Here is a 27,966-nt window from a genome sequence, read left to right on the forward strand (position 1 = left end):
GCTGCACCCCTTGACCTCCAAAGGGAGAGGAGCTGGAGACAGCTCAGTCACCAGCGGGCAGTGATCGAATCACTTGTGTCTACACAATGAACCCTCAACAAAACCCCCTAGGAGGGTCTGGAAGCTTCCGGGTTGGTGACTACATTGATGTGCTGGGCAGGTGTCGGGCTCAGAAAGGGCATGGAAACTCTGTGCCACTCTGCCACCACCTTCCCCTACAACCCACCCCCCACATCTCATCCAGGTGGCTGTTCCTGAGTTGTGTCCTTGATGAACAAAGCTGTAACGGTAACAGGAGAGCTTTCCTGAGTGCCGGGAATCACTCTACTAAATTATCAAGCCTGATGGGGGGCAAGGATTGTGTGAACCCTCAAATTTGTAGTCAGCGGGGCCGAAGCGTGGGTCACCAGGGGACCCCGCCCGCCCTGGTGTCTGAAGGGGGGGCAGTCTCGTGGGACTGATGGGAGATCTGACGCTCACTCTGGGTAGAGAGTGTCAGAACTGAATTGGATTGTTGGATATCCAGCTGGTGTCACAGAATTGGAGAATTGGTGTCGAAAAATGACGCCTAGGTGGTATCAGAAAAAAAAAAATCAATCACACGGTGTCGGATGCTAACTTTTGCGGAAGAAAGCAGAGAGAAGCAAGACTGGGTGCTCGTTTTCGCCTGTGTCTTCACAATGAAACGGTGGCAGGTGGACCAGAAAGTGGCACATGTGACTTTCTAGAGCAGGGTGGGCAGGAAAAGGGGTGGGGGTGATTTGGGGGGTAGTTTTCATTTTTGAATCACGTAAGGGTACCACTTATTAAATGCTTTAATTTTAAAAATCTTCATACAATGATCACGAGCCTTACTTTCGCACTGTGCCTTGCCACTAACGAATTCTATACTCGCACAAGTGGGCGCTGTGCACAGAGCTGAGGACTAATGACCAGCGACGTGACCGTGGGCCAGTGACCTCTCTGGGCCTCCCTTTTCTCGATCATCTGTAACATGAGAACAACGACAAGGCCCATATCACGGAATGATCGTGAAGATGTAAAACGGAGGCACTTAGTTTGGGGCGCCTGGGTGGCTCCGTCGGTCAAGCGTCCGACTCTTGATCTCGGCTCAGGTCACCACCTCGTGGTTCGTGGGGGTCGAGCCCCAAGTCGGGCTCGGTGCTGACGGTGCGGAGCCTGCTTGGGATTCTCTCTCTCTACCTCTCTCTCTGCCCCTCCCCTGCTCATGTTCTCTCTCTCTCAAAATAAATAAACTTAAATTAAATTAAATTAAATTTTTAAAAAGGCGGCACAGACTTTGAACAAATGGGAGAACGTAGTGTTCGCTGGGGCTCCTCGCGGCCCCTTGCACTAGCAGAGTCCCTTAGAAACATCTGCTGAGTCACAGGCAGTCGGTCAACTTTACGGGATAACGTGCTCTCTGGACGACCTAAAATATAGTCTAATGATAGGTCTGGATTTTCAATACTACACTCAGACTCACATTAAGAAAGAAAAGAAAAAAAGAGTATCTGATATGCAGGGAAGGGAGAAGCGGAGAAAGTATGTACTTTAAATGCAGTACATATTTTAGCCCATACGTGGGTGCCCCGGAGAAAGCAGGACAAGGCAGAGAAGTGGTGTTGGGGAGCAAGCATTAAAAGGAAGGTTCGGAGGCGCTTGGGTGGCTCCGTCGGTTGGGCGTCCGACTCCGGCTCAGGTCGTGATCTCACAGTACGTGGGTTCGAGCCCTGCGTCGGGCTCTGTGCTTAGGATTCTCTCTCTCTCTCTCTGCCCTTCTCCACTTGCACGCCCGCCCGCGCTCTCCCTCAAAATAAGTAAAGACTTTAAAAAGTACATAAATAAAAGGATCTGGGGGATGGCGGTCCCCAGATAGAAGAGTCCAGGCAGGTACTGCTAACTGGTATAAACCCGAGGAAACAAACACGCCCACGGAGACACTTGTTCCGGAAACTGCAAGGCATCGAGGATAAAGAGGAAAAGTCCATGGGGCGCCTGGGTGGCGCAGTCGGTTAAGCGTCCGACTTCAGCCAGGTCACGATCTCGCACTCTGTGAGTTCGAGCCCCGCGTCGGGCTCTGGGCTGATGGCTCAGAGCCTGGAGCCTGTTTCCGATTCTGTGTCTCCCTCTGTTTCTGCCCCTCCCCCATTCATGCTCTGTCTCTCTCTATCCCAAAAATAAATAAACGTTGAAAAAAAAAAATTAAAAAAAAAAAAAAGAGGAAAAGTCCTGAAGGCCCAGAGAGAAAAGACGAAGGCCCGGCTCCGGGAGAGCGGTGGGTCTTAGCGAAGACGGCTAGCCGGCCGTGCCTGACCTCAGGAGAGAATGTGTCCCCCAACAGCCGAGGGGACACAGCAGTCAACCTGATACCCTACCCCTAGCCAAACGAGCACCTAGAAACACCAACCTAAAGACACTTGCAGGACGGGGACACAGAAAATGCACGACTCACAGGGCTGTCTGTTCTGGGGCCGGGAAGGGAGGAGCCCACTGGCCGAACCCGCCCACCGGCTGTCCCTGGGGGTGAAGTTTTTCTGGAACGCGGCCGCGCCCTTCTCTATGGATTACCGATCGTGGTCGTCGCGGTGGCGGAGTGGCGGCCCCAGACGCGTGCTGCCCACAAAGCCAAAGGCAGGTACTCTCCAGCCCTCTGGGCCTCGATATTTCCACGGGTGTTTACTCATTCGAATGTACTCCGCGAACACCCACCGTGTGTGCGCCAGACCCGACCCCCGGGGAGGCGCACAATGTCCGGTTCCAGCTCCGGGCCCCTCTTTCCTGGGACCCTTTCCTGGGCGTTGGGCAGTTGTGAGCTAGGGGTGTGTCTAAAAACAACAAAGCACAAACCTTCTCGGCACCGACACGCTACTTGTTACGAGACGGTCACCTGTTTCGGAGAGGGGGGCTTGTTGGGACGACCGTGGCCGTACATCCCTCGTTGCCCCCCCCCCCCTTTCTTCCCGCCCACACCTGCTCTCCTCCCACTGGGCCCTGGGCCACCCGCAGCCGGAACTCCTCCCCCTTCCCCAAGCCCCGCCCCCAAGCCCCCACAGACGTCTCCAAGCCTCTGCTCAGGCTCTGCCCCTTACCTGGGGCGCCCTTCCTCTGTCGCGTGGCTTGGCTGACTCTTAAGCTCCTCCGAGAAGTCTTCCTTCCACCCCCAGACTGGACCAACCCCTCGCCTCCTCGTCTCGCCGTATAAGGCATCACAAACACCTGCTGAGGGTGTTCTATCGCGGGACGATTCCTCACACCTTGGCCTCCTCCACTGATCACCTCACCTGTTGTCATTTACTCAGTACATCGTTCTGGAACGCTGGGAGGATTAACGACACACGCCTGGCAGAAGCCTAGTTGCATTCACTCGTTCTGGCCCCTGACGGTTACTAACTCTTAAATTTCCCTGCACTAAATACCACTCAGATCTCAATAATTCTGAGCATTCCTGCCAGCAAAGAAACAAGAAATTGCATATTCACTGACTGAAGGACCCAAGTGGGTTTATAATGCTCTGAATAACAGGTAAGTGATTTGCTTAAGCTGTGAGATACTTAAGAATTCATATAAAAGAATTTGGGGATTTAGAGAATATATATCTTCTGCGGGGGGGGGGACTCAACTATCCTGACAATTTCTATAAATCAAATTCTATTACTTTGAGGAACAGTCTAAATTCAAAGATGTGCTTCCATGAGAAACTTTTGGTAAAAACTAGGAGCTAGGGACTAATTCAGGTCAAACGTTGAAGAATCGGAAACTGTATATTAATGCCTCCTGTGAGTTTAGGATTAAAAACATTTTTTTACAGGACACCTGGGTGGCTCAGTTAAACGTCCAACGCTTGATCTCAGCTCAGCTTATGAGCTCACAGTTCGTGGGATCAAGCCCCACGTCACGGTCTGTGCTGACTGCTCGGAGCCTACCTGGGATTCTCCCTTCCTCGCTCTCTGCCCCTCCCCCGCTCACGTGCATGCTCTCGGTATCTCTCTCTCAAAATAAATGCTCAAACATGTAAAAATGTAAAAACCTTTTTACATAGATTGTTTCTTTCCGTGGACCTCTGGATAAAGCAATGAGGTAGGCAGGCTGGTATTACCATACCCATTTGATAGACAAGGAAACGGAGGCCCAGTTTAAGGCTGGGCCCTTTGATGATCTGGTGGCAAAGCCAGCTCTCCTGATGCGACCGCCCTCCATGCGGGCCTCACGGGCGCACAACCTGGCGGGGACGGCCCACGCCTGGCCGGCGCTCCGCCGTCTCAATCTGGAAGAGTCCTCCACTTGTGACCCACGAGCCCTGCGTCTGCCTCCCGCCCTGGGCCCTGCCCACCCCTGGAGCTGGCCCCGCCCCCCACGTCCCGGGCTCCCCTCCTCTTCCTCCACCCCGATCCCAGGAGCGCCGGGCAGGCCCTGGCCTCAACCGCTCCCAGGGCCCGAGCTCTCTTCCTGCTTGCCGTGGCGTCTGCAGTCTGGCGGTGGCCAGCGCGACCTCGGGCCCTGCGCGTGCCTCCTGTGGACCCTGGCGGCTCCTCCCGAGCCGCTTCACATCCTGCGGAAGAAAAATTCGTGCTGGTGCCACCGGTTCATCCGAGTCAGAATTCTCCAAAAGGAGCTTAATTAAAACGAGAGGCTCTTGGCTTTTCTCAGATTGGATGCGATCAAACCCGCTCAGAACAATGGGTTTCTGATCGCTCTTTAGCTGAGCGTCTGTCCAGTTCCCTGCCCCTGGTTGGCGCCAATCCTTGAGGCAAGAGAAAGAGGGAGAGGAAACGGGAGGAAGGAGGGGAAGGGGACAAGAAAATGCAGAAAACCCAAATCCTTCCGGATGCTTCCAACCCCCTCCGCCCAAGACACCCTTGTCGTCCTCAAGGCTTAAAAACCATTGCAACCTGTGGAGAATATCAAACAAAACGTGGTCACTTGAGCCTACTCAATCCCACAAACCGTGAGCAGCAAAGCAAAAGACAATGCCCATCTGAGAGGCTGAGAAGGTCAACTGCGGGTTGCTGACCGTGACCGCTCTGTCCCCGGACTCCTGTTCTGGCATTCCCATGGCCTCTGCGGTGCCACCAAGGTGAACGGGACAGGTGCCAGAGGAAGGAGCCGGTTCTCTCCCCAAATTTCTCTCTTCCGAAACCGCCTTGGGTTGTTTCTCTTCCTCGGATGGTCCCCAAATCCCGCTCCTTCCTTAAAATCCAAGCAGCGCTTGTTTGTCTCCCTCCATAATTGACTTTGGATGGATTCTACTTCCTGGACTATAACTCCCTCCATGCTCTCCAGAGGTCCATGAAAAGTTGATGTGTAACCAGGCATATAACACCAGCGAGAAGAACCCACAAATCAGAGCATTTTTTTCTTTATTATGCATTTGACAGTTAGTATTTTCTGAGTGTTAGCACAACGGATGAATTTCTCTCCAAGATAGCATCCTGCCACAGAGCCAAACGGTGCCTATGCGTTTTAAAAATGTAACTCAAGCTCTAAGGAATATGCGTTTGGATCCAGAACACAATTTAAAGTCTGTCTATATATACACAGTGGCTTTACTTTGAACAGATCCACATAAAGGAATCGAAATAAAGAGTTTCACAATAAATAGTTGCTTCTCTAAACTGTACACAGTCCTGCTAGCAAAGCATTGCCTCCTTTTCCGGGTGATAGGTACTCCCTTTTCTATCCGTAAGAGCTCATGAAATAACGCACACAGAATTTAGCATTTGGTCAAGGCCAACGCTCTGTCGTTCACCACCTTAAATTTCCCCGCGTGGTGACCTGGGCATGCCTCCCATGTGGGTTCTCATCTCTCTGCCAGCTGGGGGCGGGGGTGTGGGGGGGAGGCGTCTGCATCAATGACGTTGGCACCAAATACTTTGCCGGATACGCACGGTAATCTTGGGCCGGCCGTAAAAAGCACAGCGGAAACAGATCGCGACCTGCGGGGCGTTACAATCCCCAGTGGTTGCCAATTACATAGATAAATAGGAATTTACATAATTTACAAAGAGTTTGCATTTGTGGCTTATTTTGAAGCCGTTCCCCAAAGATCCACATTTGTTCATGAAAGCGAATATTCACCCAAATGGCCTGGAGGGGAGGCCGGCGGCTTTTACTGCGGCTCTCTGGGAAGTGCCTGGCCTGCCTGTCCGCAGAGGGCTCAGAAGGTCACCTGATCGAGGACAGGCTCGCAGCCGCACGTGTCGGGGTTCAAAGCCCACACATACTCGTGTTCTTCTTTCCTCGTCACAAACATCAAGGTTTCTTTTTTCTCTCGTCCTCTCTTTCTCAAAGATACATTCTTTTAGTGGGTACCGTGCACACCTGAAAATCGCTGTCTAAATCCTCCTAGAAGCTTCAAAGTCCTCAACTCCCGCAAAGCTACGCTCCGCATTCAAAATCGACGCCTGGCGCCCTCCCTAGCCCACAGCGCGTGCCTTCTGGATGTCAGGACGGGAGCGTCGCATGCTCCCGCCGCATCGGTTATAAGGGGACGCGTGGTTACATTTGCAAAGTCAGCCTGGAGCCCACTTATACTCCAAGAGAAGTCAAAAGCCAGCAAGCGGCTGGATGTGCCACGGCGCTCCAAAAACAATTTCCTGCATGAAACCCGAGCCGCGGGCGTCAGGCTCTGGGGCACATCTGGGATCATTTTACCCATTAGAGAAACCGGGTCGTTGGGGCTGGGGCATTCTTGGGTGAGGGGTGTACTGTTGAGTGTGGACCTTCTGAGTGGGTTTCCCCCCACCAGGCAAAACTCATTCCTGGTCCTCCAAGAGGCTGGGAACGTGAACCGGGAAGGAGCGGAAACTGAGGCCTCCCAGAAATGGGGTGCTGCTGGCCTGTGTCCGCAGGGGTTCCTGACACAGCAGAGGGGGAGGCAGAGCGCGGGGGGCCCACCGCCGGGCAAGCACGTGATGCCAGAGGCCTAAGGCCCGCTCGCTTGGTCGGTCCCGGACTTCAGCCTATCTTGGAGAAAGGGGCAAAAGAGAAAAAGAGGTACGTTATGAAGGAGAGCGCTTACCGGCTGGAAAAGGGGACATCTCTCAGCTCCCTCTCTAGCCCTGTCCCCTGCTCTGAAGTGACCCTTCCCACCAGCGCTTCGTGGCAATTTCAGAGCCTGCCACCCACCCGGGAAGGTGTGAATGAATCACACCAGCAGAGGCGGCCGCTGGGAGGCGCCCCACAGCCCGGTCCCGTCTTTGATTATCACGAGCTCAGGACGGTGGCAGCTTCCAATCTGAGAATGCTTATCTGGGAATTATTAAGTCGAGTCTTGCAAGAAAGCAGGGACCATGGCTTATAAGAAAAGACTTGTCTTGGGGCGCCTGGGTGGCGCAGTCGGTTAAGCGCCCGACTTCAGCCAGGTCACGATCTCGCGGTCCGTGAGTTCGAGCCCCGCGTCAGGCTCTGGGCTGATGGCTCAGAGCCTGGAGCCTGTTTCCGATTCTGTGTCTCCCTCTCTCTCTGTCCCTCCCCCATTCATGCTCTGTCTCTCTCTGTCCCAAAAATAAATAAAAAAAAAAAAAAAAAAAAAAAAAAAAAGAAAAGACTTGTCTTCCCACATAAAGCTTCTTACGGGAGCTTTACGCGAATCGTGAAAACCTGGGAAGAGTCTCCTTTCCAGGCCCCAGTGGGGACACGTGTGCGTGCTTCCTCGCCTTCTGGACGTTCAATGGAACAGTTAAGAGCAGCGACAGCAAAAGCAACTTCACGCTTTTTCCGTGCGGGGCTCTCTGGCCTTCCTTGAACAGACCCAGCATATTCCTACCACAGGACCTTTGCACTTACTGTTCTCCCTCCCTGAACTCTCCTCCCCTTCATCATCCCCCTGGCTCACCCCTTGACTTCCTGCAGATCATTCTGCCAAGGAGACCGCCCTGTCCACCCAATCCCAAACTGCAACCCCCAGCCCTGGCACTTCCTGTCCCGACCCTGCTTTCCTGAGTTACCCACAGTCAACCACGGCCCGGAAGTAGATGTTCCTCCTTCCGACACAGCGTCAGGAGGACAACAGTAACCTCGCGCTGTGTCACAGGCCCGTGTGTTCAGCTCACTCACATCTTCACGCAGCATTTTACCACCTCTCCTCGTCACAAGGGGGGTGAGTACAAACCCAACGTTTTGGGAGAGAAAGAGAGACCACACTCACGTGACTTTTATTACAGGAGATTGCCATAGTTGTCCTACTTTATGACCAGGTATCATAGTTACTCTCTCCCTGTGCCTGATTTATCAATGCGACGTCCTGGTAGAGGTGTGTGTGTGTGTGTGTGTGTGTGTGTGTGTGTGTGTAGGGAAAAATGCAGTACCTATGGGCGTGTCCGTGGTCCGTCTGGAAAGAAGCCCCCATGGGGGAGGGGGGACGAGTGTATTTGTCTGCGGTCAGCTCCCCACATTCTGTAAGTTCTGCAAACGCAGCCCCTCCGCCTCGTCCCCTCCCGCGTCCCCGACTTCCAGAGCGCTGCCCGGCATGTCGCAGGTGCACCACACATCTTTGCTGAATGAATGCATGAGTGAATGAATAAATGATGTAAAGGATGGATGGTTTTAATCACAGCCCGTCCTCGCCGAGAGGAGCGTGGGTTTGGGGTGAGGGAGAGAGAACAAAGCAAAAAGAGGCAAAGCAGGGACCAGCTGGGGCCTGACTCACGCTCTCCCGGGGCCTCTCTCTGCCGCCTCGCCCGCCCCCCTCCTCTCCGTTCGTATTACAGATGCTGACGGATCTCTCCGGACGACTAGAAGCGACTGCCACCGATTTGGAAAGCCTCCTGTATACTGAGCAGGGTTTAATCTCCCCTTGATCAGTCCCTGTAGGAACCCAAGCCACCTCCAGGCTATTATTATGGACATAAATTACCGTCCCATTGCACATGTGTAGGCGAGCCACTAATAACAATTTCTGATTGATAGAATGACAAGTAAACCGAGTCTGGCTGCAGGAAACCCTCAGAATCTCTCATACAAAAAAGACAAGCAGGTTAAAAAAAAAAAATCATAAGCCCGACTGGGGGACATAGACCGTGTGCTGCCAGGTTTCACCCCCCATCCAGAATCAGCTGCTGAAAACAAGAAATGATTGGGGTGGGGGGTGGTAAAGACCACACGTTGCTTCGGGAAAAGTGAAACATGGGCCCAGGTAGATGAGCCTGGGCAGGGAAGGCGGCGGGGCTGGTGGGGGGCGGGGAGGTGTCTCCGAGCAGCAGGGGTCAGCAAGCTGTGTCCAGGCCCAGCGAAACCCAGAGCCGGATGTCACTGCTCTAGAGTTACAAGGGAGGCAAGGGGTCAACTCCCGTGACAAGAGCGGCTGGCTGGGGGCAGGGCAATGACGTGACCACAGCTTCAGCCTGCTCTGTCCCCAGAGGCCCGGTTCTGTGGGTGCAGCGCCCCACGCGTGGTGGGGCTCCCACCGGCTGCCCTCACAGATCACTCGCCACCCTCACGTCCTCCTTGTCCCCAAGGGTGCGACGCCTCAGAAAGTATCTTCACCTCCTCGGACGCAGGCCTCCATCGGCACCGCCGGCTGGCTGTTCCTCTTCGTCAGGATTTTCTGCTGTCCTTGAGTTCCTGGGGGGAGAGAGAGCTGGTTTGGATGAATCGACCTGTACTTCTGTCTGGCTGGTTTTCGGTCGTCAGATCAGGACCTGCTCTTCCCCACCAACGAGCACGGTAGCACATTCCCCAAAGACCACGTCTCAGGCACGGTTTCTGAAGGTTGAGCCCCCAGTGGGTGGATTTCTACCAAAGTAGAGCGTCTACTCCCTCAATTATTCATCAGATGTTAAGGAGTCAAGAAGAAGAACGCAGTTGGCCCTGGGGTTTCCGACAGCGAATCCTGGGTCCCCGACTACTAAGGCCACCACGTGCCTATTGAGCGGACGCCCGTGTCAACGGTCGTCCCACGTCAAACCTGCGGTCTGCCCATTTAGCCGGGTCCATACCGATTCACAAACCTCTCTCCGGCAGCCAGAGTTAGGGCTACAAGGTCTCAAACTCAAGGAGTCCCCAGAGTGAGGTGATGTGCAAATACAGGGGAATGGACGCAGCACATCTCCCTCAGAGGTGAGTGGCTCCCTCAGTTCCAGCCTATACTGGCCAGGAGGGAACGCGGGGCCCTCCTGCGACCAGATCGTCCCATCTGCGGCTCTTGGAGAAGCTAAAAATACACGTGTGGCAAGGGTGGGTAATTCTTCAACGTTTAAATGTTGACAACCCACTGAGATTTTGGCAAAGTTGCCGTGTGGTCCACAAGTGTGTCTGCAGACCAGACGTGGCCAGGGCCATGTTGCGGGCTCTGTTCTGAAAAGCAGCAAGGGGGCCGGATGCGGTACCCACCCGCCCCCACCCCCGGAGCCAAGGGCACCCACGTGCGGTGTGCAGCCCACTGGACCACACCAGCCAGGGCGCACCCAAGCCCTCCTGCCCCAGGCCCCGCGCCCCGCGCGGCAGTCAGACTCTCCCAGCCTGTTTTCGCCCGGAGCTGCAGCACCACGGGGGTGAGTGTGACGGGGACGTCGTACCTGCTGACGGCCAGGGTGCGGGTACAGAAGTGCAGGCAGGCGCTGTCCCGACTCCGCACACAAGCGCAGCGCAGCGTCCGCTTGGACGGCTGTGGGCTCTGCGGGAACGGCCCCGTGGACCTCTTGCTCCGGAAGCTTCCTCTGTAGTTGGACAGTCCATAGGGCACGGTCCGTCTGCAAAGGACAGAGCAGCATCAGGGCCGCATGTGGACGAGCGCCACGGGCCTCCCCACTCCGGGGGCATCCGTGGGGGCGGAGCTGGCCACGGCTGGGAGACCGTGGATCCAGCAAGAGAGGTGGAGTCCAGCGACACCTTGAGAACTGGTGTCCCCGTGGTCCCCCATGCTCTGGGTCTCAGGAAACCTGTGCAGGGAACCTTTCAGCCGTCTTCCCCAAGCCCCCAGCAAGGGGGCTGGGGCCGAGGGGGTAGGGCGGTGGGCGGCGCTGGGGGAGGAGGTGTCAGCACTCGAGGTGCGCCCCCAGTCCCGGGTCCTTCGAGGGAGGTTCTGGGCTGTCTCCCCGGGCCCGAACCCCCGACACTGACATTCTGGCTGACACACACGCTGGTCTGCCTCGTCCTTGGGCGAGCGCCCGGGGCCGGTCATCCATACCAGTAAGAGGCCTGCCCAGCTCCCAGCCCGAGGCCGGCCGTGCCCTGCCCGCCCAACAGCCAATTTCTCGTGTGCGCACATCGCCTCGCCGTCTGCATTAACGGGAATACACAAATGTAATTATGGCCATTGTGGACACATCCTGGCCTCCAAGCACGGGTTTCCTCGAATACACAAACATCAGAGGCAAGGATGGAACTGTCCTTGGGGAAAGGCTTATTTAAAAAATCTCATTTAGAAGTCTGAAAACGTTTACCCGTCTCACTTACGGCTGGAGCTGGACGAGGCTGTCGGTGTCATTTGGAACAATTAACATTTGTCTTTTCCTTATGCTCATCTACATCCAAACCATCACTCTCCAGAGAAGGGGGAAGACAGCCAGGCGGCAGTGTGGTGGGAAAAATTAAAAGCATATGCTTAACTCATTAGCACCATTGAACGGGACTGGGGGACAAATTGCTAATAACCAGAGAAAGCTTATGTGGCCAAAAGTTACTTTTCCAACAGGGCCTGGTTTTCCAAGATGAGCCACCTTGGTTTCTGTGAGCCCCACGGAGCATCACCAATCACCCGCCTCAAAGGGGATTCTGACATCCTCTCTGGATTCTCAAAATAAAATCAAATTGGATTTACTTTAATTTGAAACACACATCAACATCGTGGAGTCTTTTCGGGGTGGTGGGGGCGGAGCGGGGGTGGGAGCGCCCCCTCGTGACCTGACGCTTGGAACCCACTTCCAACGTCCCCCCCTGCTGGGTCGGAGGCCAGAGCAAAGGAGCGCCCGCTCCCCATTCATCTTCTTGTGTCTGTGCTCCGCGTTGTGGCGGGTTCCTTCCCAATGGGTAGAAGGTGGCTGCCTCCTGCCCTCGGTACTGGCTCGCAAAATGGAGAAAGCAAGCAGATCCCAGTCCCGTTCTGAGCCGAACCTTTGCTAAAATCCCATTTCTTCTCAGGAGTGGGATGGCAGCACAACGGAGACTGTCGTGAGGCGGGATCTGGCTAAAGGTATGTTCTTCCGGTAATAGGGCCGCCTTAAGTCTCAAAGTGTTGACATGAAACCCGGTCCCCATTTCTTGGTGAAAATTACACACGAGGAGTAACAACGCTCCGGTGTTTCCATCAACGGGAAGACTTCCGATTTTGAAATTGCCGTCAGCTGATGGTGCATTTGCGTGTGCACAGCCACTCGACTTCGGCGAAAACACTCCAAAGTGTTTCAAGTAAGGAAACAAGGCAACGTGGTATTTGTTAATAGAGCAAAGCTAAGCGCTTTCCCAGCAGTCAAGTGCAAGGAGCTCGTATGCAAATGAGTCCTTGCAATTTTCAAAGAATGTTCACAGAGAGACACTGCCCCCTCCGCTTCCTCCCCCCACCCCCATCCTAGGCCTAGAAACCCCTGCTCCAAGCCCTGGGGGTCCAAGCATGCTCCCCCCCTCCTGGCTGGCTGGCTGAGCTCCAGGACGGGTTGGGGAGGGTAGAGGCTGCAGAAACGAAGGGTTTAGAAGGTGGTCCAGACCCCAGAAAAGCCGGCCTCTAACCAGGCTCCAGTTCCAATGGAGGCATGGGCCGACAATCTGAAGGTTTTCAATTAACCTGATAAGCTCTTGAGTAAGATAGTTCTACCTTCCTACCTGAACAAACATGGCTTCAAAACACCCTGGACGTCCGGGCTTGAATTTAGAATCCTGGAGCTGTGCTGGAGCATGGCCACCCAAGGAGGTTCATGCCTTCTCTTCCATCCCACTCAGCCCCACACCAAGGGGGCCTCATCCACCCCCTGGCCACACTGTGGACCTTGGGGGATGAGCCTGGAGCCCTGTGCCATCCCTGGGTGCCAGACTCCGGAAGATACCCGCACGGGCCCTGGAAGCGGGCTTGGGGACATTTGGGTAAAGGATTCCAGGATCCTGAACACCTGGAACACGGTCTAGAAGGGGTACACGCTTAGTCCCACAGACTCCTTGGATGGGGTAGGAGACATGGCCAGAGGAGGGCCAGAGGCAGCCCTGTAGCCCAGAGGGCCCAGTGCAGGGGACCTGAGGGTCCAGATCTAAAGGTGGCTCACCAGCTCCTCAAGAGGAGAAGTCTGGTCTCTTCTGCCGTACCTGCCATGGACCCAGCACGAGGCTGAGCAAATGGGAGGAGTTGTGAGAATCCAGTCTGATAAGACAGGATCCTCTCCAACCTAAAAGGTTCGATAACCACAAACTCATTACAAAGAATCTCCAAGATTTGCCAAGCATTATACAAATACGTGTATAACGTATACGTATTATACATATATATTACATACGGATATCATACATACATATACAAATTCATGAGAATCTCCAACATGTGTCAAGCATTACATATATACGCGTACAAAACATACGTACGTATATATATGTCCCTAGCATCATTCTAAGCGTGATGGGGATACAGGAAGGTCTTCAGGAGTTCACACACTCCGGGGCTACGAAACCAGGTCAAGGAGACATTATAAGCCAATATATACGGGTACGTGCCAGGTACACAAAGCACAGAGAAAGCTGAGCTGGTGACTGCATTTTATGTCGTGAAGCACTTACACGATGATCACTCCACCCTCTTGACAGTTTCCTGACCTACAAAAGGGCTGCTGGACAGACTGAGTGACACGCTGCACTACATAATGAAACAGTCAGCAAAAAGCTAGCAGTAAACTAACGATAGCTCTCATTGTTACTCATCTGGTCTGGGAATTCAAGTGAGTTGTTAGCAGGCAGGAACATCCCACCCACCCCGCCTGCATTTGAGATGTGTGAGCAAGCAATAAAGACGGGCAAGTAAGGGGCCAGAGCGCCAGAAGGCGCAGCAATGCCGTCCTCTGCCGTGCTTCCTTCCGGCCGCTCTGTCCTTCTCACGGCCCGTCCAGCAAGCACTTGGGTTTCACTCGTCTCGGTGCCCGTTCGCACTTTTTATTTTTTTTTTTTTATTTTTTTTTATTATTTATTTATTTTTTGGGGGGACAGAGAGAGACAGAGCATGAACGGGGGAGGGGCAGAGAGAGAGGGAGACACAGAATCGGAAACAGGCTCCAGGCTCCGAGCCGTCAGCCCAGAGCCTGACGCGGGGCTCGAACTCCCGGACCGCGAGATCGTGACCTGGCTGAAGTCGGACGCTTAACCGACTGCGCCACCCAGGCGCCCCCCGTTCGCACTTTTTAACGTTTCTTGAACAGCGAACTGGAAGCACCTAATGGTGGACCGATGAAAATGAAGTCCGCTCGGCTCAGAACCCCTGCCCAGCACCCTCTCTGGCCAGTTGGTTTAGCCCACTGCTCAACAGCAGGGTTTGGAGAAGGCGGTTCTTTGCAAAAAGTAGGCAGCTCTTTCCTCTGTTCGGGTTTCGGTTAAAACACAAGAGCTCCACACAAAGGAGACGCAGACGAGAAGATCAATCCAAATGCTCTTAGACAAGACAGAACACCCTTCCGGCGTACCTTCACACGCGGCGTCTCACATGGTGTCTGTCTGTGCAATAAGCTGTCCCGCCACCTACGTACGTTCCTTATTGATGGGGGACGGCGGTGCCAGTGTTATTTATCACGGTGTTCCTTATTTACCACTTTTTCCTAAATGTCATCTACGAATGTTGTTAAATATTAAACTTCCAAATCCAAATCCAAAAGCAAAAAGAGATTCACTGACCAAATTCTAATCTCCCAGGAAAGTTTATCAAATTGTCATTGAAAACCCAGTTTTTTCCCCCCACCCCACTGAGCAGCATTCAGCAAATATCAGACTGGACTGGACTCTGGGTGAACATCCATGAACAAGACAGACAAGACAAGGTGGCCCTGTTCACACACAGCTTTAATCCACCACAGGGGTTGGCAATTTGGCAATTTATGGGTTTCATCCAATCAACAGAGGGTTTTTCTTTTCATTTGACAATTTTTTATGAAATTGAACATCCCGATTTCCAGCTTCTCTCAGATAACCAGAGGCTGTGTCAACACCAACCCCAATCCCCAACATGGCTCAACCGTCATCACAAGCCTAAGTGACAAAGTCAGAGACGGGGCATGAACGCTCTATTTTGCCCCAATCCCTGCAAACACCTTTCCTTCTGCTCATTTGTGTTACGGGTCCGGCCCTCGTGGGCATCTGAGTCTGGTGGCCTGTCCCATAGCACCGGGTCAGACAGGTCACAGGACACACATGTCACAGAGTGACAAAATCAGCCCTCGATACCATTTTTATAAATAGAGCCGTCTGCAATTTAACAAGCCCACATTCCAGTCTCTGACACAAACAGACTGTTTTCACTTCCATCGGAATGTCAATTTGAGGCTCTACTTCCTCTGCTCCCATTCTTCCTTCTGGAAGGGGGAGCAAAGGCAGATTCACCCTTGGGCCCAGGGAACATACTGTACAGAAGGTGTGACCCTGCCGGCCGACCCCGCAGCCCACGCGGTCATCAGATACCTCCCGCCACTCCCCGGAGAAACCACTTCTCAACCCCAGTGCGCCTTCTAACGACCGCCCCATCTCAGGTCTCCCGAACTTCCTTCCACAGAAGGCAAGTCCCGAGCTTAGGAATGTCTTCTTGGGCAAGGAAGAAAGTGTGACCTACCTTCGCTCACTGCCTTGGTCCCCCTAACCGGGGAGAACTGTGAAGAAAGAACTCTGGACCAGTTAAGACAGGAGAGAGTAGCCACGGGCTATGGCCATTCTTTTCCACGAGCACCCAGTGCACCTGCTGAGCCCAAAGGTGAGAAAGCAGGAGGGACGCAAGCCCAGAGACAGGAGGACCCCTCTTAAAGCACTTGAAAGCCTGGAATCCTCTAGAGCCTGAGGCCAAGCTTGGTTGCGTTTGTCTCCTGGAATCTAAGCGCCTACCTTTCCTCTGGGGGATTATCCCTCCCTCCCGTGTGAGGTCTCGGCGAGACTGTCCATCAATGTGCCTCACCTGCCCCTGAGGACTCAGCAGGTGACCCGAGTTGGGCAAATGGGATCCTGTCTCTCCCAAGACGCCCGAGTGGGGCAACACGAGATCAGAAAGCTACCGTTTCCCAGGGGGCCCCACGCTGCCTTGTCCATCCCATGGAGCCCCTGGGCCCGCAGTCCCGGTCCCCCTCCTGCTTCTGACGCTTCTTCTTCTCAGTCTGTGTCCTCCCAATAAATGTCCTTTATGCCACATTAGTCTAGACTAGGTTTCTGTGGCTGGTGACCAGTGACGGCCAGCTGATCCGGAACTCACTTTCTTGCGACTGAAGTGACCGTGACCTCTTGGATTCAACAGGAAGACCCAGAGTGTCTCCAGCTGCCGGAAATTTTCTCCGTCGCAACAAAGCACAAAAGAGTGGGTTCGGAGTCAGGACAAAACCCAGCAAACTACGCTGGCTGGAGTCCTTTCCTTCCAGGTGTGCCCACTGTGAAATGTTTGCTTTGAATCACGCCGCGCTTTGGGCAGGTTAAAGCAGGCGGACCACTCACTCTCCTCCGTTTCAAGATGCCCGGAGCCGAGCCCCAGACTCTCAGCTGACCACCTCGGAAGCCTTCGCCTCCAGCGAATCGATCCCCCGTCCACCCGTCAAATGCTTGTGCAAGTCTGCTGCGGGCCAGGCCTCGTGCCAGACAACCCCCAGGGGGCCCTTCCGGCCTCCAGGAAAGAAAACAGACCAGGAAATACAGCTCCTCAGCGACCCTGTTATACAAGCAGAAGATACACACGTGCCTTCTGGTTCGAAAGGGGACGACACAAATCTTACGCTCACAAACAACGTGAAATGAACGGGCAATCTGTAGCTCTGCTTCCCCTGCAGAAAATCCTTGCATCTTAGCGTCGAAAGACCCCAAGGCGGACCGCTCGCCCGGCCACCAGCCCGTGTGGAGATTCCTCCTCCCGCAGCCTCGAAAACAGCCAGTGATCCTCCAGTGTTTAGAAATATCAAAAGTCAGCACTGTGCTGTGTGTTGGTGGTTAACTATTTTTTAGGACACTCATCCACCCAAAAAAAAAAAAAAAAAAAGTTGAGCTTATCCAGGACTTGGCTGTTTGTTTGGGAGTATTACGAGAATAAGAGACATTTTCAGAGTCTGCGAAGGGCTGACCCCCATCACTAAGACCCAAGAATGATGGTCGATTCTACATCTCTACTGGCTACCTTCTTGTCCCTCCTGATCAGAATTAACTGGGCCTCTCCGACCGGAACAATTGATCATTTCTGTCTTGCTCACTTCTGCACACAGATGTAGCATCTGGCTCAGCGTGCTGCTCAGTAACACCTCAATTATCTCAGTAATAGGTACGTGTTGAATGAACGGAGGAAGGAAGGCGTGACTTCTAAATGAGCCGTTATTTCTGGGCCACACCCCATCTCCCAAATGTACTGCCTTCTTGGCTGACTTATCGGACTTCTATTGTTTCCCTCAACTGGCCCATCCTGGAGGGTTTTTTCCTGGAGAGAAGGGGTGTCCGGATTCCTCAAAGTGAAAGATCTATGTCTTGACAAGAGCTCCTGCTGGCCACACCAGTGGCACGACAGAAAAGCCAGTTGCATCAATGGCTGAGGCACCAGAGGGGACTCCAGAGGGTCGCTAGGCTGACCCAGGTTTCTGGTCCAAATGGAAGACTAGCTTACTGAGTGAGAGCCCCCGGGGAGTACCTTTCCTCTGAGCCTGAGAAAGGAAAGGGCTGGCTGGACCTCTGGAAATGTCTGTCCATCTCCATACTCCACCTAGAGATCCCCAAACACCCGCAACACCCCGTCTCCAAACAGCATTGGCCGGAGCAGTCCCGACCTTTCACTCCAGCAATAAAACCACAGCTAAATGGCAGGGCGGCGGCAGGGGGGGGGGGGGTCCCTGTCCCCCAACAGACTCCAGGGTCTCACCACCACGCGTTGGCCTAGATTGTTTACATGCTCTTGTGTCCTCTTCCCATCTAAACAAGCTGAAAAATAACACCGAAGCCACAGACTTTATCACAGCACCTGCTCCCTGGGACACAGGCACATTCTTCCCAAACACAGCACACACCCATGGAAGGAGATCTGGAGGCACGAGGGGTCCAAGGAAAGGGGAGCAGAAAAATGCTCCGTGCTTATGGTGTGCTGTGAGGTTTTTGAGAGTCACGGCTCAAAACAGAAGTCGGGGAGACAAAGCCTTCCGCTACGTGGGGCATGAAGCCGTCTACGGAACCCTGCAGATGCGTGTTTTCCCCTCCGTCTCGTATGGCCCGAAAGTGTGCAAGTGGGGTTTCCTTCCCCAGCCCCCCCGTGACCCTAACAGATTCCGGGGCAAATGTGGGCAATCCCACGTCTGTCTGGCACGGCCTCATTACAAGTTTACGCAAAGCCACACAGATGTGGCTCAAAATAGTTCCCAGCAGTGGAAACAGTGGAGGTAACATAAGGAGAAGATCCTTTTTCGGGGATGGAGAGGTATTCGCAGAGGGATAAAGAAAGAAAATACAGACGCCATCACACATCCCTTTAAAGAATCCACAGTAAGAGAAGACGCTCTTGCTAATTTTCAGGAAACTCCACCGTAAGGATGGAAAATCCGACTGAACAAAGACCTACCCTCCAGCGCAACTATAATAAAGACTCGTTTTCCTCCTGATCTAGTTGTTTGCATCCTTGGGTCATGTCCTTTGGTAGCCCTGATCCATCGGCCACTTACCACAAACTAAGAATAACTGAGTCCCTGTAGAGACACGGGCTTTGCCGCCAACCGAGAACTCAATGTTGGGGTCAGGGCAAGGCGAGTGGGGCAGGCCGGGTAAGCGATGTCCAGTCCTGCCTTTATTACAAATGCTGATACTCTGTTGATCATGAATTTCTGGCTTTAATTTTTTTTTTAATTTTTTTTAAATTTTTTTTTTCAACGTTTATTTTTTTATTTTTGGGACAGAGAGAGACAGAGCATGAACGGGGGAGGGGCAGAGAGAGAGGGAGACACAGAATCGGAAACAGGCTCCAGGCTCTGAGCCATCAGCCCAGAGCCTGACGCGGGGCTCGAACTCAGGGACCGCGAGATCGTGACCTGGCTGAAGTCGGACGCTTAACCGACTGCGCCACCCAGGCGCCCCAATTTTTTTTTTTTTTAAGTACCGCATTAACATTCATTCATCTTTACGACGGACGCTTGGGCACACCTTCAGGGATGTCACCGGCCTCACCCCATCCTCGACCCTGCCCAACACCCGTGGAAACAGTCCAGGACAGATACACACACCTCTGCTTTCTCGCTGACTTGCTTCTGACCTTTGGCAGAACTTTTACGCTCCCCGAGGCGTGGGTGGAGCTGTCCCCCCCCCCCCCCCCCCCCCCGGACACACACCCCGCCATGGGCCATTTGCCCCATTGCCACTTTGGCCTTCGTGCCTCTCAGGGACTCCTGAAATGAATGTTTCCTTCTGTAAATTGCTGGGCTGGGACACAGGGCTCCCCGGCTGCCCCGTTCTGGGGTTACTGTGTGTCGAGGCCTCCCGCCCGGTCGGGGCCGAGCAGCCCATAGAAGAAGGGAAGGTCTGCACCTCCCAGCCCTTGGACAAGCTCTCCAAAAGCTCTGGCCTCCCCAAGGCTCCAAGCTGGGGCGGCTGAGAGAGGCAGACAGATACCCCGTCCCGCTGTCGGTCCGCTCGAGGGACACTTGCTGGGTGGGCAGGAGTTTACATCCCAAACTCTGTCACGCGGCCCTCCCTTGGCAGTAAGACAGCTCTCCCTTCCTGTCCCCAGTAGGGGCAAGAGTGCGCGTGTCCCATTTCACGGCACCACGTTTCCACCTGACAGGTGACACAGAAATGAGAGATCATCTCCTGCCGAAGGCGGAGTGCCTCTCGCGCAGGGCCGCCTGGGGGTGTGCGCGGCGGTGCGGCGGGTCCCCAGGAGGCCCGGGCCTGGGCGCTGGAGCAGAAAAGCCGGGCGAGGCCCCAGCACAGCCACAGGGCCTCCTGAAGGAAAGCGCCTTTTGCTTCCCAGCTTCCTTTGTTTTAAATTCTTGCAGGAATAAACCAGACAGGAGATGTCAGAGCCTTTCACCTGCCTTCAGATTTAAGGCCAAGTTCCCAGCTGTGAGGTCCCTTTCATCTAGCAGAGACCCAAATTCGCCCCCCCCGGGGTCACACGGGGTCACGCCTTTCCTTCCACGCTTTCTTGCTGAAAAGCAAACTGCCCCTCGCCTCGAGCCCCTGTCATCGCGGGGATCTGCTGCGCTTTGACCAAGCCCGTCTCTGCCCCTGCACCCCACCCCCCGGCCTACTCACACCCACCCCGGGGCACAGAAAGGGGCTCTGGGGCCCAGCGACCCCTACAGTGAGGTCACCTTCCGTGCACCGACCTCTCCAACAAACTGAGGCTTAGCCCCAAGGCCCTCAACTCCTAAAGACGTATCTTGCCGTGAAGTGTCCCCAGGGACACGGTACCTGAACTCAAAACTTGGATCTGAACATTTACCAGATTTCGAAGGAGACAGACACGGTTCCCACAGGGAGAAAGGCTCACAAAGTCAAGCAAAACCATCAGCAGTTCAAACTCACGTCCAGTCTGGCCGACAGCATCTTCTCTCCCGTGTCCTCCTCGCAGGCGCAAGGCGAATTATTTTCTGTAAACCAGCGCGCAGAGTGTCTCCTGGAATGGCTTCCTGGCAGAGCCCCTTCGGCTCCTGGGCAGGGTCGTCCCCGCAGACCAGAGGCCCGGCGTTTACTCGGGCGAGCACAGGAGAACGCGGACAGACCCCTTACGGAGACCTCGCCATGAGGCACTTAACAAACAGGTTCCAAACTGGCCGTTCACATTATCCTGAAATGACAGACCCCGGTGGCTGTCCCCACCTCCCCACTAACGGAGGGGAGCCCCAGGCCAATGCCTACACAGAATGCCAAGCCCCAAACATTCCAATGATTTACCAAGGGGACAGGGAAGCAAGAGAAAGCAAGGAGGGGCCGAAAGGGCAGAACCAAGTCTCACGGAGCCTGGAATAACCTTTGGCCGGAGTGTCCTTATCAAGCCGCTTATCGGCAGCTGGAGGCAGCCAGGCACACCTTTACCCCCCGGTCTGTCAACCCTGTGCCAATTAGACCTTTTAGGAGCGCCACTGAGGGCTGGAGATGGTGTGGCTCGCTCAGTGCTAACCCCTCCCCACCCCCCACTCCTAGGCCAGGCAAGACCTGCGGCGGCCGGTCCAAGGAGGTGACCTCAGCCGTACTTGAGCAAGAACTTTCTGCTCACGGGCGCCCCCCAACCGCAGCATGGGGCATGGCAGGAGGCACTGGCCCCGGCCTAGAGGTGGTACCGTTATCTTTATGGTCGTGTCTTGGCGATATATTCACTACATTCCGTGTCCCCTCTCCCTTCTGGCGTCACTGTCACACGTCTTTACACACGGGAGTCGGTCTTTGTCAACACTGGCCGCCATCGTCGTCATCGTCTGTGTCGCTGTGATTATCACGACGGCCAGAAACACTCCGACCCTCCGCCTCACCAGCTACAACAATACGCCCAGTCCCGACTCAGGGGGCGGGCGATCGCACCGCGGGTGGGCAGCGGGCCTCGCATCGGCAGGAGGCTGGGGTCCCAAGTGCGTCCATTTCCCTGGGACGGTCTAACGCGTGGAATGCGCCTTCTTGCAAACGTGAACGTGACCTTCTTGAACGACAAAGGAGGCAACGACGAAGGCAGCGTTGCCTTTTTGTGCTAAAATACATGAAAATGCAAGTTCAAGTGTTTCTGTTCTACTTCTTTGGGAGACGAAAAGAACCCAACACAAACGTCATTCCCGCTGGGCCGAGTCAGCGTGGCAGGCTTTGACGCAGCGAGGGTGGCGGGCGGGTCATCTTGGGAGGCCGCCACCCCAGGGTCCCACTGGCGCTGGCACCTTACCCAGGGGGCGCTCAGAGAGGGTCACCACACCCAAGTCAGCCCGCTAGCCAGCCAGGACACAGGGCAGAGTGCCTGCGTCTGGTGCCTTCCCACGAGCAGGGGCCGTAGATCCCAGATTTTCCGCCACAGTCGAGACTGCACACGTCCGCACGACCCGCTCCATAAATGCATTCCCCCTGGTCGGTTCACGTGGCCCAGAGCTGCGTCTGGAAAACACGCTCCCCATCACAGCACACAACGCCTCTCCCTCACTACGTCCTTGGAGCGATGAAGAGACAGCAGGTGCCATCAGTTCTCGGGAACAGAGTGGGAGGAACAGAGGGGTTAATTTTATGTGTCAACTTAGCCAGGGCACCGTACCGATACTTGGTCAGGTGCCAGTCTAGATGTTGCCGAGAAGGTATTTGTTTTAGATGTAAGGTTAAGATCCGCAGACTTTGAGTAAAGCAGATTACCCTCCGTAATGTGGGTGGGCCTCAACTAATCAGTCGAAGGCCTTAGTGGAAAAAAACAAAACAAAACAAAACAAAACCAGGGTGCCTGACGAGGAAAGAATTCTGCCTCCAGAATGCCTCCTGTGGGCATATGTGCACATACTTGCACGGACATCTCTACACACACACACACACACACACACACGCACGCACACACACACGTGTCCTATTAGTTCTTTCTCTCTGGCGACCCCAGCACAATCCCCCACTGGGCTCGAGGACACTTCTGTTTCTCAAGCACTCGCAGAGGACGGCCCCGTGTGTACATGTGTGTAAGCGCACACGCTACTTCCTCACCACCTCTTCCCCCGTTATCTTATTCTTGGCAAGCTTTCCACGATCCTAAGATGGGATATGTGTTTCTCTGATTTGGAGGGTTTTTTCCCGTTTTTGTGGGCGATGGTGGGATTGTCGGGGGAGGGGCGAAAGCTCCCCGACACAGCCAAGGGGAGTCACGAAGACCACCCTGTGCCGTGGCTCCACGCCTCCACAAGCCCAGGAAGTGCACCTGCCCAGGACACATTTGGTTCCTCTTTGGGGCCGGCCACACACTTCCTAGAGGCTGAATGGAAGTCACGGGCCACACCCCCCGAGAAAAATCCACATTCCCGCACGCGTCTGCTGGGAGGCACGGGCCTCTGGAAAGCGTGCACGCACGCTGGAACAAGAAGCCTTGTTTGTGGGAGGAAGCACGGCAGACCCGAACCTCAGTGACGGCGAAGACAGGAAGAAGCGCCAGGCGGCCGGACCTAAGCAAAGCCAACCGGCGGTCCCGAACGGACCCGGCAGAGGGCACCCGGCAGAGAGCGCTCGCCGAGCTCGGTCTGCAAGAAGGAAGCCCGTAAAAGTCTGTGGCAGAGCCAGACACCCTCAGCAATTCCACCCGCGAGATCCTTCGCGAACCTGGTCTCTCGAGCCCTCACCGGACGTCGACTTTCCACCGAGGATGCAGAAGGGGCCTCGGCGGTACCTCGCACGGTCCACCTGCAGCTTTCAGGTCCTCGGACACGGCGCGAGCGACCACACTCACGGAACGCCTACCCATGTCCTCCCGAGGCAGAGAAGGACTGTGGGGTCCGTCTTCGCGCAACACGAGGGGCCGCAGGAAGATGTCACACGCCGCGACGTCACCCAAAGTCAAGACTCTCGACGTAGGCATGAAGATCAAGGCCCCCGCGGTTCCCGGCGCAGCGGCGAGGCCAGAATGCACATCACACGCGGGAGAAGTTTCCACAGACCGGGAGGGTCTGCCACGGGAGGCGGGGGCAGGAACGGAGAGGGACCCGGAAAAGACCTCGCTGCTCTCCACCGTCGCCCCTTTGGCTCAGCTCGGCGGCTGTGTCCTTCCTCCATCCTCCGAAGGCCCACGTCCCCTGTCCCTAGCCCATTTTCTCACGTTCCCGTCCTGTCCGAGATGTCTACGGACCTGTCTACCAATCTATAGAGTCTTGGAAGGAAGGAAGGGAAGAAAGGGAAGGAGAGAGGCGGGCGAGGGGAGTGGTGGGGGAAAGAAGGAAGGACGCAGAGCATCTGGAGAAAGCTTCCCTACAAAAGCGATTTTGCTTGTCTTGCTTCAGAGTGCCCATCTGTCTGCTGTCATTTTTTTTGTACACAGAGCTCTCAAACACCATAGTTCATCCTTCTTGCCTAGTGTTTAAAACGAATCGGGGTCAGGAAAGAGGGGAAGAGGTCACACCGCGAGGGAGGACGCCAGCGAGGAGGCCGCCCTAAAAAATTAAAAAAGTCAAAGGCCCACAGCTTCATACGCGACAACTCGGAATTACGAGACACGGCTGCCAACAGACCAGAGGGCGTTTGCTGAGCCCCTTGGGCGCATTTCAAGCAATCAGGCCTCCAGCCGCGGCCAGGAGCCCGGTGACAAGCAGGGAACGGGGGAGGTCTCCGAACCCTCTCCTGCCCCCCTCCCTCTCTCCTCTGCCCCAGGCCCGCTGCCCCTGATTCAGTCGGCTCTCCTTTCTCCTTCCATATGCACAGCCTGGGCCCCTGGCTAAGGCAAGACGCAGTCCTGTGTTGACTGAAACCGAGCGTGGGTCCTTCTGAGCCTGGGACCCCCGTGCGAGTGTCGAGGTGGTTCAGCGAAGCTGGCCCCGTCTGCCGCTCTGGCATAATGGGGTCACTTTCCAGACCTACCCCGGATGTGCTCAGAGATCCTGTCACCTGGTCTGAAAGCTATTCGCCCCCTCAGGGGTACCCTCCTCGGTGCCTCCTTCTGCAAGGGGCTCATGAAACGTGGCGGGTGAGCCCATCAAAGCTGTCACCTAGCGTGCTCAGAGGCTGGGGATGAAGGAAGCCGTGGGGGACGTGAATCGGGGTGGCCCCAAACACAGCAGCAAAGTCGCCTTTCCCAGCGAAAGGTCCCCATTCACCGCCAGCTCCTCAACAGGAATCCCCAGTAGGGCACCAGCAGGAGTCCCAAGAGATCCCAAGAACACCTGGGGAACCGAACACGGAGTCCCAGATTTCAGAGCTCGGGGGAGACAAAGCCCAGGAGGCAGGTGACCAGAGCAAGGTCAAGCCCTCTTTACTGTCTGTAAGGCGATGTTTCTGCAGAAGGAGATTCCCAAATCGAGTAAGTGAATGGGGGACACTCAAATCCTCCCACGGCAGAGCGCACTCTCTACCCATGGCCTTGGAAGGTGGACTCCAGACCCCAGGACTCCAGGTGGCACTGCCCTGGTCCTACAGTAAGAGCCCCTAGGGGCCGGAGGGGAGACGGGGAGGCCGTCTGTGGCAGTAGGTGGCGGTGGGCGACACTGGGTGATGGAGGCCAGCTTGTGGCAGGACCAGTCGGCACTGCACCCCCAGGAAGAAAGGAGCCTAGTGCCCATGGAATTTCACCCTGCCTGGGAAGTTTCCACCGGGCCCTGCCAGGCCCACCCCTGCGCTCTCTGGAGAGCACGCTGCTTTCGAGGAATTTGAAACCCCTTGGAGCCTGGCAGGGTCGGGGGGCAGGGGGGCCCATTTAGCCCCTGGGGCAGGAGATAACTTTCCTCAATCGAAGAAAGACTTCTCAGGTGTCTAATCCCTCTGGCCAGCTCACCTCTCTCGGAGGGAGGGCTCCCCCTTCCACCGGATCAGAAACTCTGAGATTGGGTTTCTTCCCGGCCAGGCCCTCAAAGGGGATAGGAGACACATCCCTGACCTGCAGACCCGGCCTGAGCCGGCGGCATGGGGAGCAGGGTGGGGGGGCGGCGAGAGCTGGGGGCCGTGCCAGGGCAGGCTCCCGGCTGACCTGGCAGGAATGGGCTAAGGTGCTCCCGGGGCAGGGGATGGGGGGCGAGGATGTGGGCCGGGCCTGGGAGCCCCCAGCCCTGTCATCACTTCCCACCACCCAGGACCCGGCGGACTCACTCAGGAGTGTTGATCCAGATGATGTCCAGGTGGCAATAGTAGACGCACTCCTTGTCCTTGTAGGTGAAACACGTGCAGCGCCTCGCTCGGCGGTGCACGGGACCCCCCTCGGGCGCCTGTTCCCCAAACCGCCCTGGCTCCTGCTCCTGCCCAGGGCTTCTGGGACTTGGACTCTGCACTGCTGTAGTGGCCACGGTGTCCTCGATGTCCCCCTCGGATCTGGCTGCAGGCGGGGCCCCAGGCACGCCGCTCCTGCCAGCGTCCCCAGGCTGGGGGCGAGGCACCAATCCTGCAGGAGGTAGATGGAGGGGCTCCTGAGCGTGCAGAACCCCCCGCCCCCACCCCCGACTCACACCCCCACCGTTCCCAAGAGCCTGGGGGAGAGGGACAACCAAACTTGCTGCACTTTCTGTAAAGCCTCCAAGCTCTGCCACATGTTCTGAAAAGTTTGCAAACGCTACGTGCACAGTTTCGGAAAAGTTTACGAGTTGCGTGCATGACTCGGGGAAAAGCTTGCAAGCTATTTTCACTTTCCGCAAAGTCCGCAAGGTACTTGCGCCCGTTGAAAACTTTGCAATCGTCTTTGCACAGTTTCTGAACAGTTGGCAAACTTTTTTGAAAAGTTCCCAACTTCGTGAAAACTTCAACCCGGTCCGCGGGGCCGGCCGCATCTCTGGCTTTCCGGTGGGCCGCAACCTCCAGAGCCCACCCCCCCCCCGGGGGGGGGGTCGGTGCCCCGCTCGGCCCCCACCCCCAATCTCCGGCCCCAGCCCGCCCCCGGGCGCCTCCGGGGGTGGGGGGGCGAACCCAGGCAAGGGACCGCTCCCCACCACGCACCCTCCCGCGCGCCCCCCCGGCCCGGGGGTCCTTTTGTGTGCGCTCGCGCCGGGAGTGGCCCGCGCCCCGCCCGCTTACCTGCGGCGGAGGTCACCGTGAGCCCGAACAGGAGCCACAGCCCCGGCTCCATGAACCCCGATCGGGCGCGGGGCACCGGGCCGGGGGCACGGACGCCTGTGGCCGAGAAAGGGCGCTGGGCCCAGCGCGGCGGCCTCGCCCTCCGGCCGCGGGGTCCGAGGCCCGCGCTCGCTCGCTCGCTCGCTCGCTGCGCCCCGCGCCCGGGCCGGGAGTTGGCTGCGCCGCTCACACGCGTCAGAGCGCGCTGCCCATCGCCGCGCCGGGCCGGCTGTGGGCTCGGGCTTTTCTGGCGCCCGCACCACCCCCTCGCCTCCCCGCCCCCCGGAGGGGCTGGGGCTGCCGCGCGGGGCCTTTGAACCCGGGGCGCGTCGGGGGTCGCCTCCCAGCGCCTGGGCGGGGGGCGGGGAGGGGGGAGCGGGCGGCGCGGCGGCCCGAGGCGCACCCAGCCGGCCGGGGGCGGGGGCGGCGCGCCGGGGGCGGGGGGGGGGGGGCGCGGCGGGGCCGGGAGGCCGCGCGGCGCACGCTCGCGCACACGCGCGCGTGTGCACACGCACCCGCGCGCGCTCCCCCTCGCCCCCCGCCGCCTCGCTGTCCCGGGACCTGCAGCTCCCACCGCAGAGCGCTGCCGGCGATTAACGGCCGCGCGCCGGGAGGCTGTTATCTTTTATCTCAGGGTCTCCTGGAGAGCAGCATTTCTCCGTGGTCGCCCAGTGACACCTCACCCTGGCACAGACCGTCCTGCCAAGGCCCCGGGTGCACTTTACACTCGTGACTCACGGGCACCGGCAGGCAGCGTCTCCCTGCCTCTCCCGGGAGCTCGGAGCCGGCGGGTGTGGGCGGTGGCAGGGGAGCAAAGTCAACCCAGAGGCAGGTTAGCGGGTCTGGGCGGCCCGGCCTCGCCGGCAGCTAGTCCTGGACCTCCTGCCCAGCGGAGGCCTCCCGGCTTCCCCTCCGTTTCCTCCGAGGGCGTCCAAGTGCAAAGTACTGAGGGCCCTTCCAGCTCACCTGGGCAGCACAGAAGACAGGGCTGCTTTATGTTGCTGTCGCGTACCACCTGCCTGAGACCCGTGCCTGGGCACCCGGGAAGCTCTGACGAAAGAGTCGGGGAGTGAATGAATGAACGGAGCGGATGAGTGAATGAATGAACGCTTCCCAGGGATTTGGGCCCGACTGCTGACCTCTGAGAACACCTGGACGCCCTTGGAC

The 27,966-nt window shown here is 56.3% G+C and overlaps 1 protein-coding gene across 3 annotated transcripts; it reads right to left on the reverse strand.

The window, feature by feature from the left end:
• Positions 1–5,343: 5,343 nt before the first annotated feature.
• EDN3 (endothelin 3) lies at positions 5,344–27,172 on the reverse strand. Of its 3 annotated transcripts, none has more exons than XM_047854552.1 (5): positions 26,761–27,172; positions 25,846–26,134; positions 10,518–10,691; positions 9,487–9,564; positions 5,344–6,962 (listed from the first exon to the last, which is right to left on the reverse strand). In XM_047854552.1, the coding sequence occupies exons 1-5, from the start codon at positions 26,810–26,812 to the stop codon at positions 6,926–6,928; spliced, it is 630 nt and encodes a 209-aa protein (XP_047710508.1). In that variant the 5' UTR covers positions 26,813–27,172; the 3' UTR covers positions 5,344–6,925. The 3 variants fall into 3 exon arrangements, with proteins under 3 accessions (XP_047710508.1, XP_047710509.1, XP_047710507.1); XM_047854553.1 differs by having other exon boundaries at positions 5,344–6,966; XM_047854551.1 differs by lacking the exon at positions 5,344–6,962 and adding an exon at positions 7,959–8,497.
• Between the last annotated feature and the right edge of the window lie 794 nt (positions 27,173–27,966).

This window comes from Prionailurus viverrinus, chromosome A3, assembly GCF_022837055.1.
Source record: "Prionailurus viverrinus isolate Anna chromosome A3, UM_Priviv_1.0, whole genome shotgun sequence".
NCBI lineage: Eukaryota > Metazoa > Chordata > Mammalia > Carnivora > Felidae > Prionailurus > Prionailurus viverrinus.

Coding starts and splice junctions, on each gene's coding strand:
- EDN3 (XM_047854551.1), bottom strand. CDS start 26,812: ATGGAGCCGGGGCTGTGGCTCCTGTTCGGGCTCACGGTGACCTCCGCC. Junction 9,565..10,517: donor CGCACCCTGGCCGTCAGCAG/GTACGACGTCCC, acceptor CTCTCCCCCCAG/GAACTCAAGGACAGCAGAAA. Junction 8,498..9,486: donor GGAGGCCTGCGTCCGAGGAG/GTGAAGATACTT, acceptor GCATTCATTCAG/CAAAGATGTGTGGTGCACCT.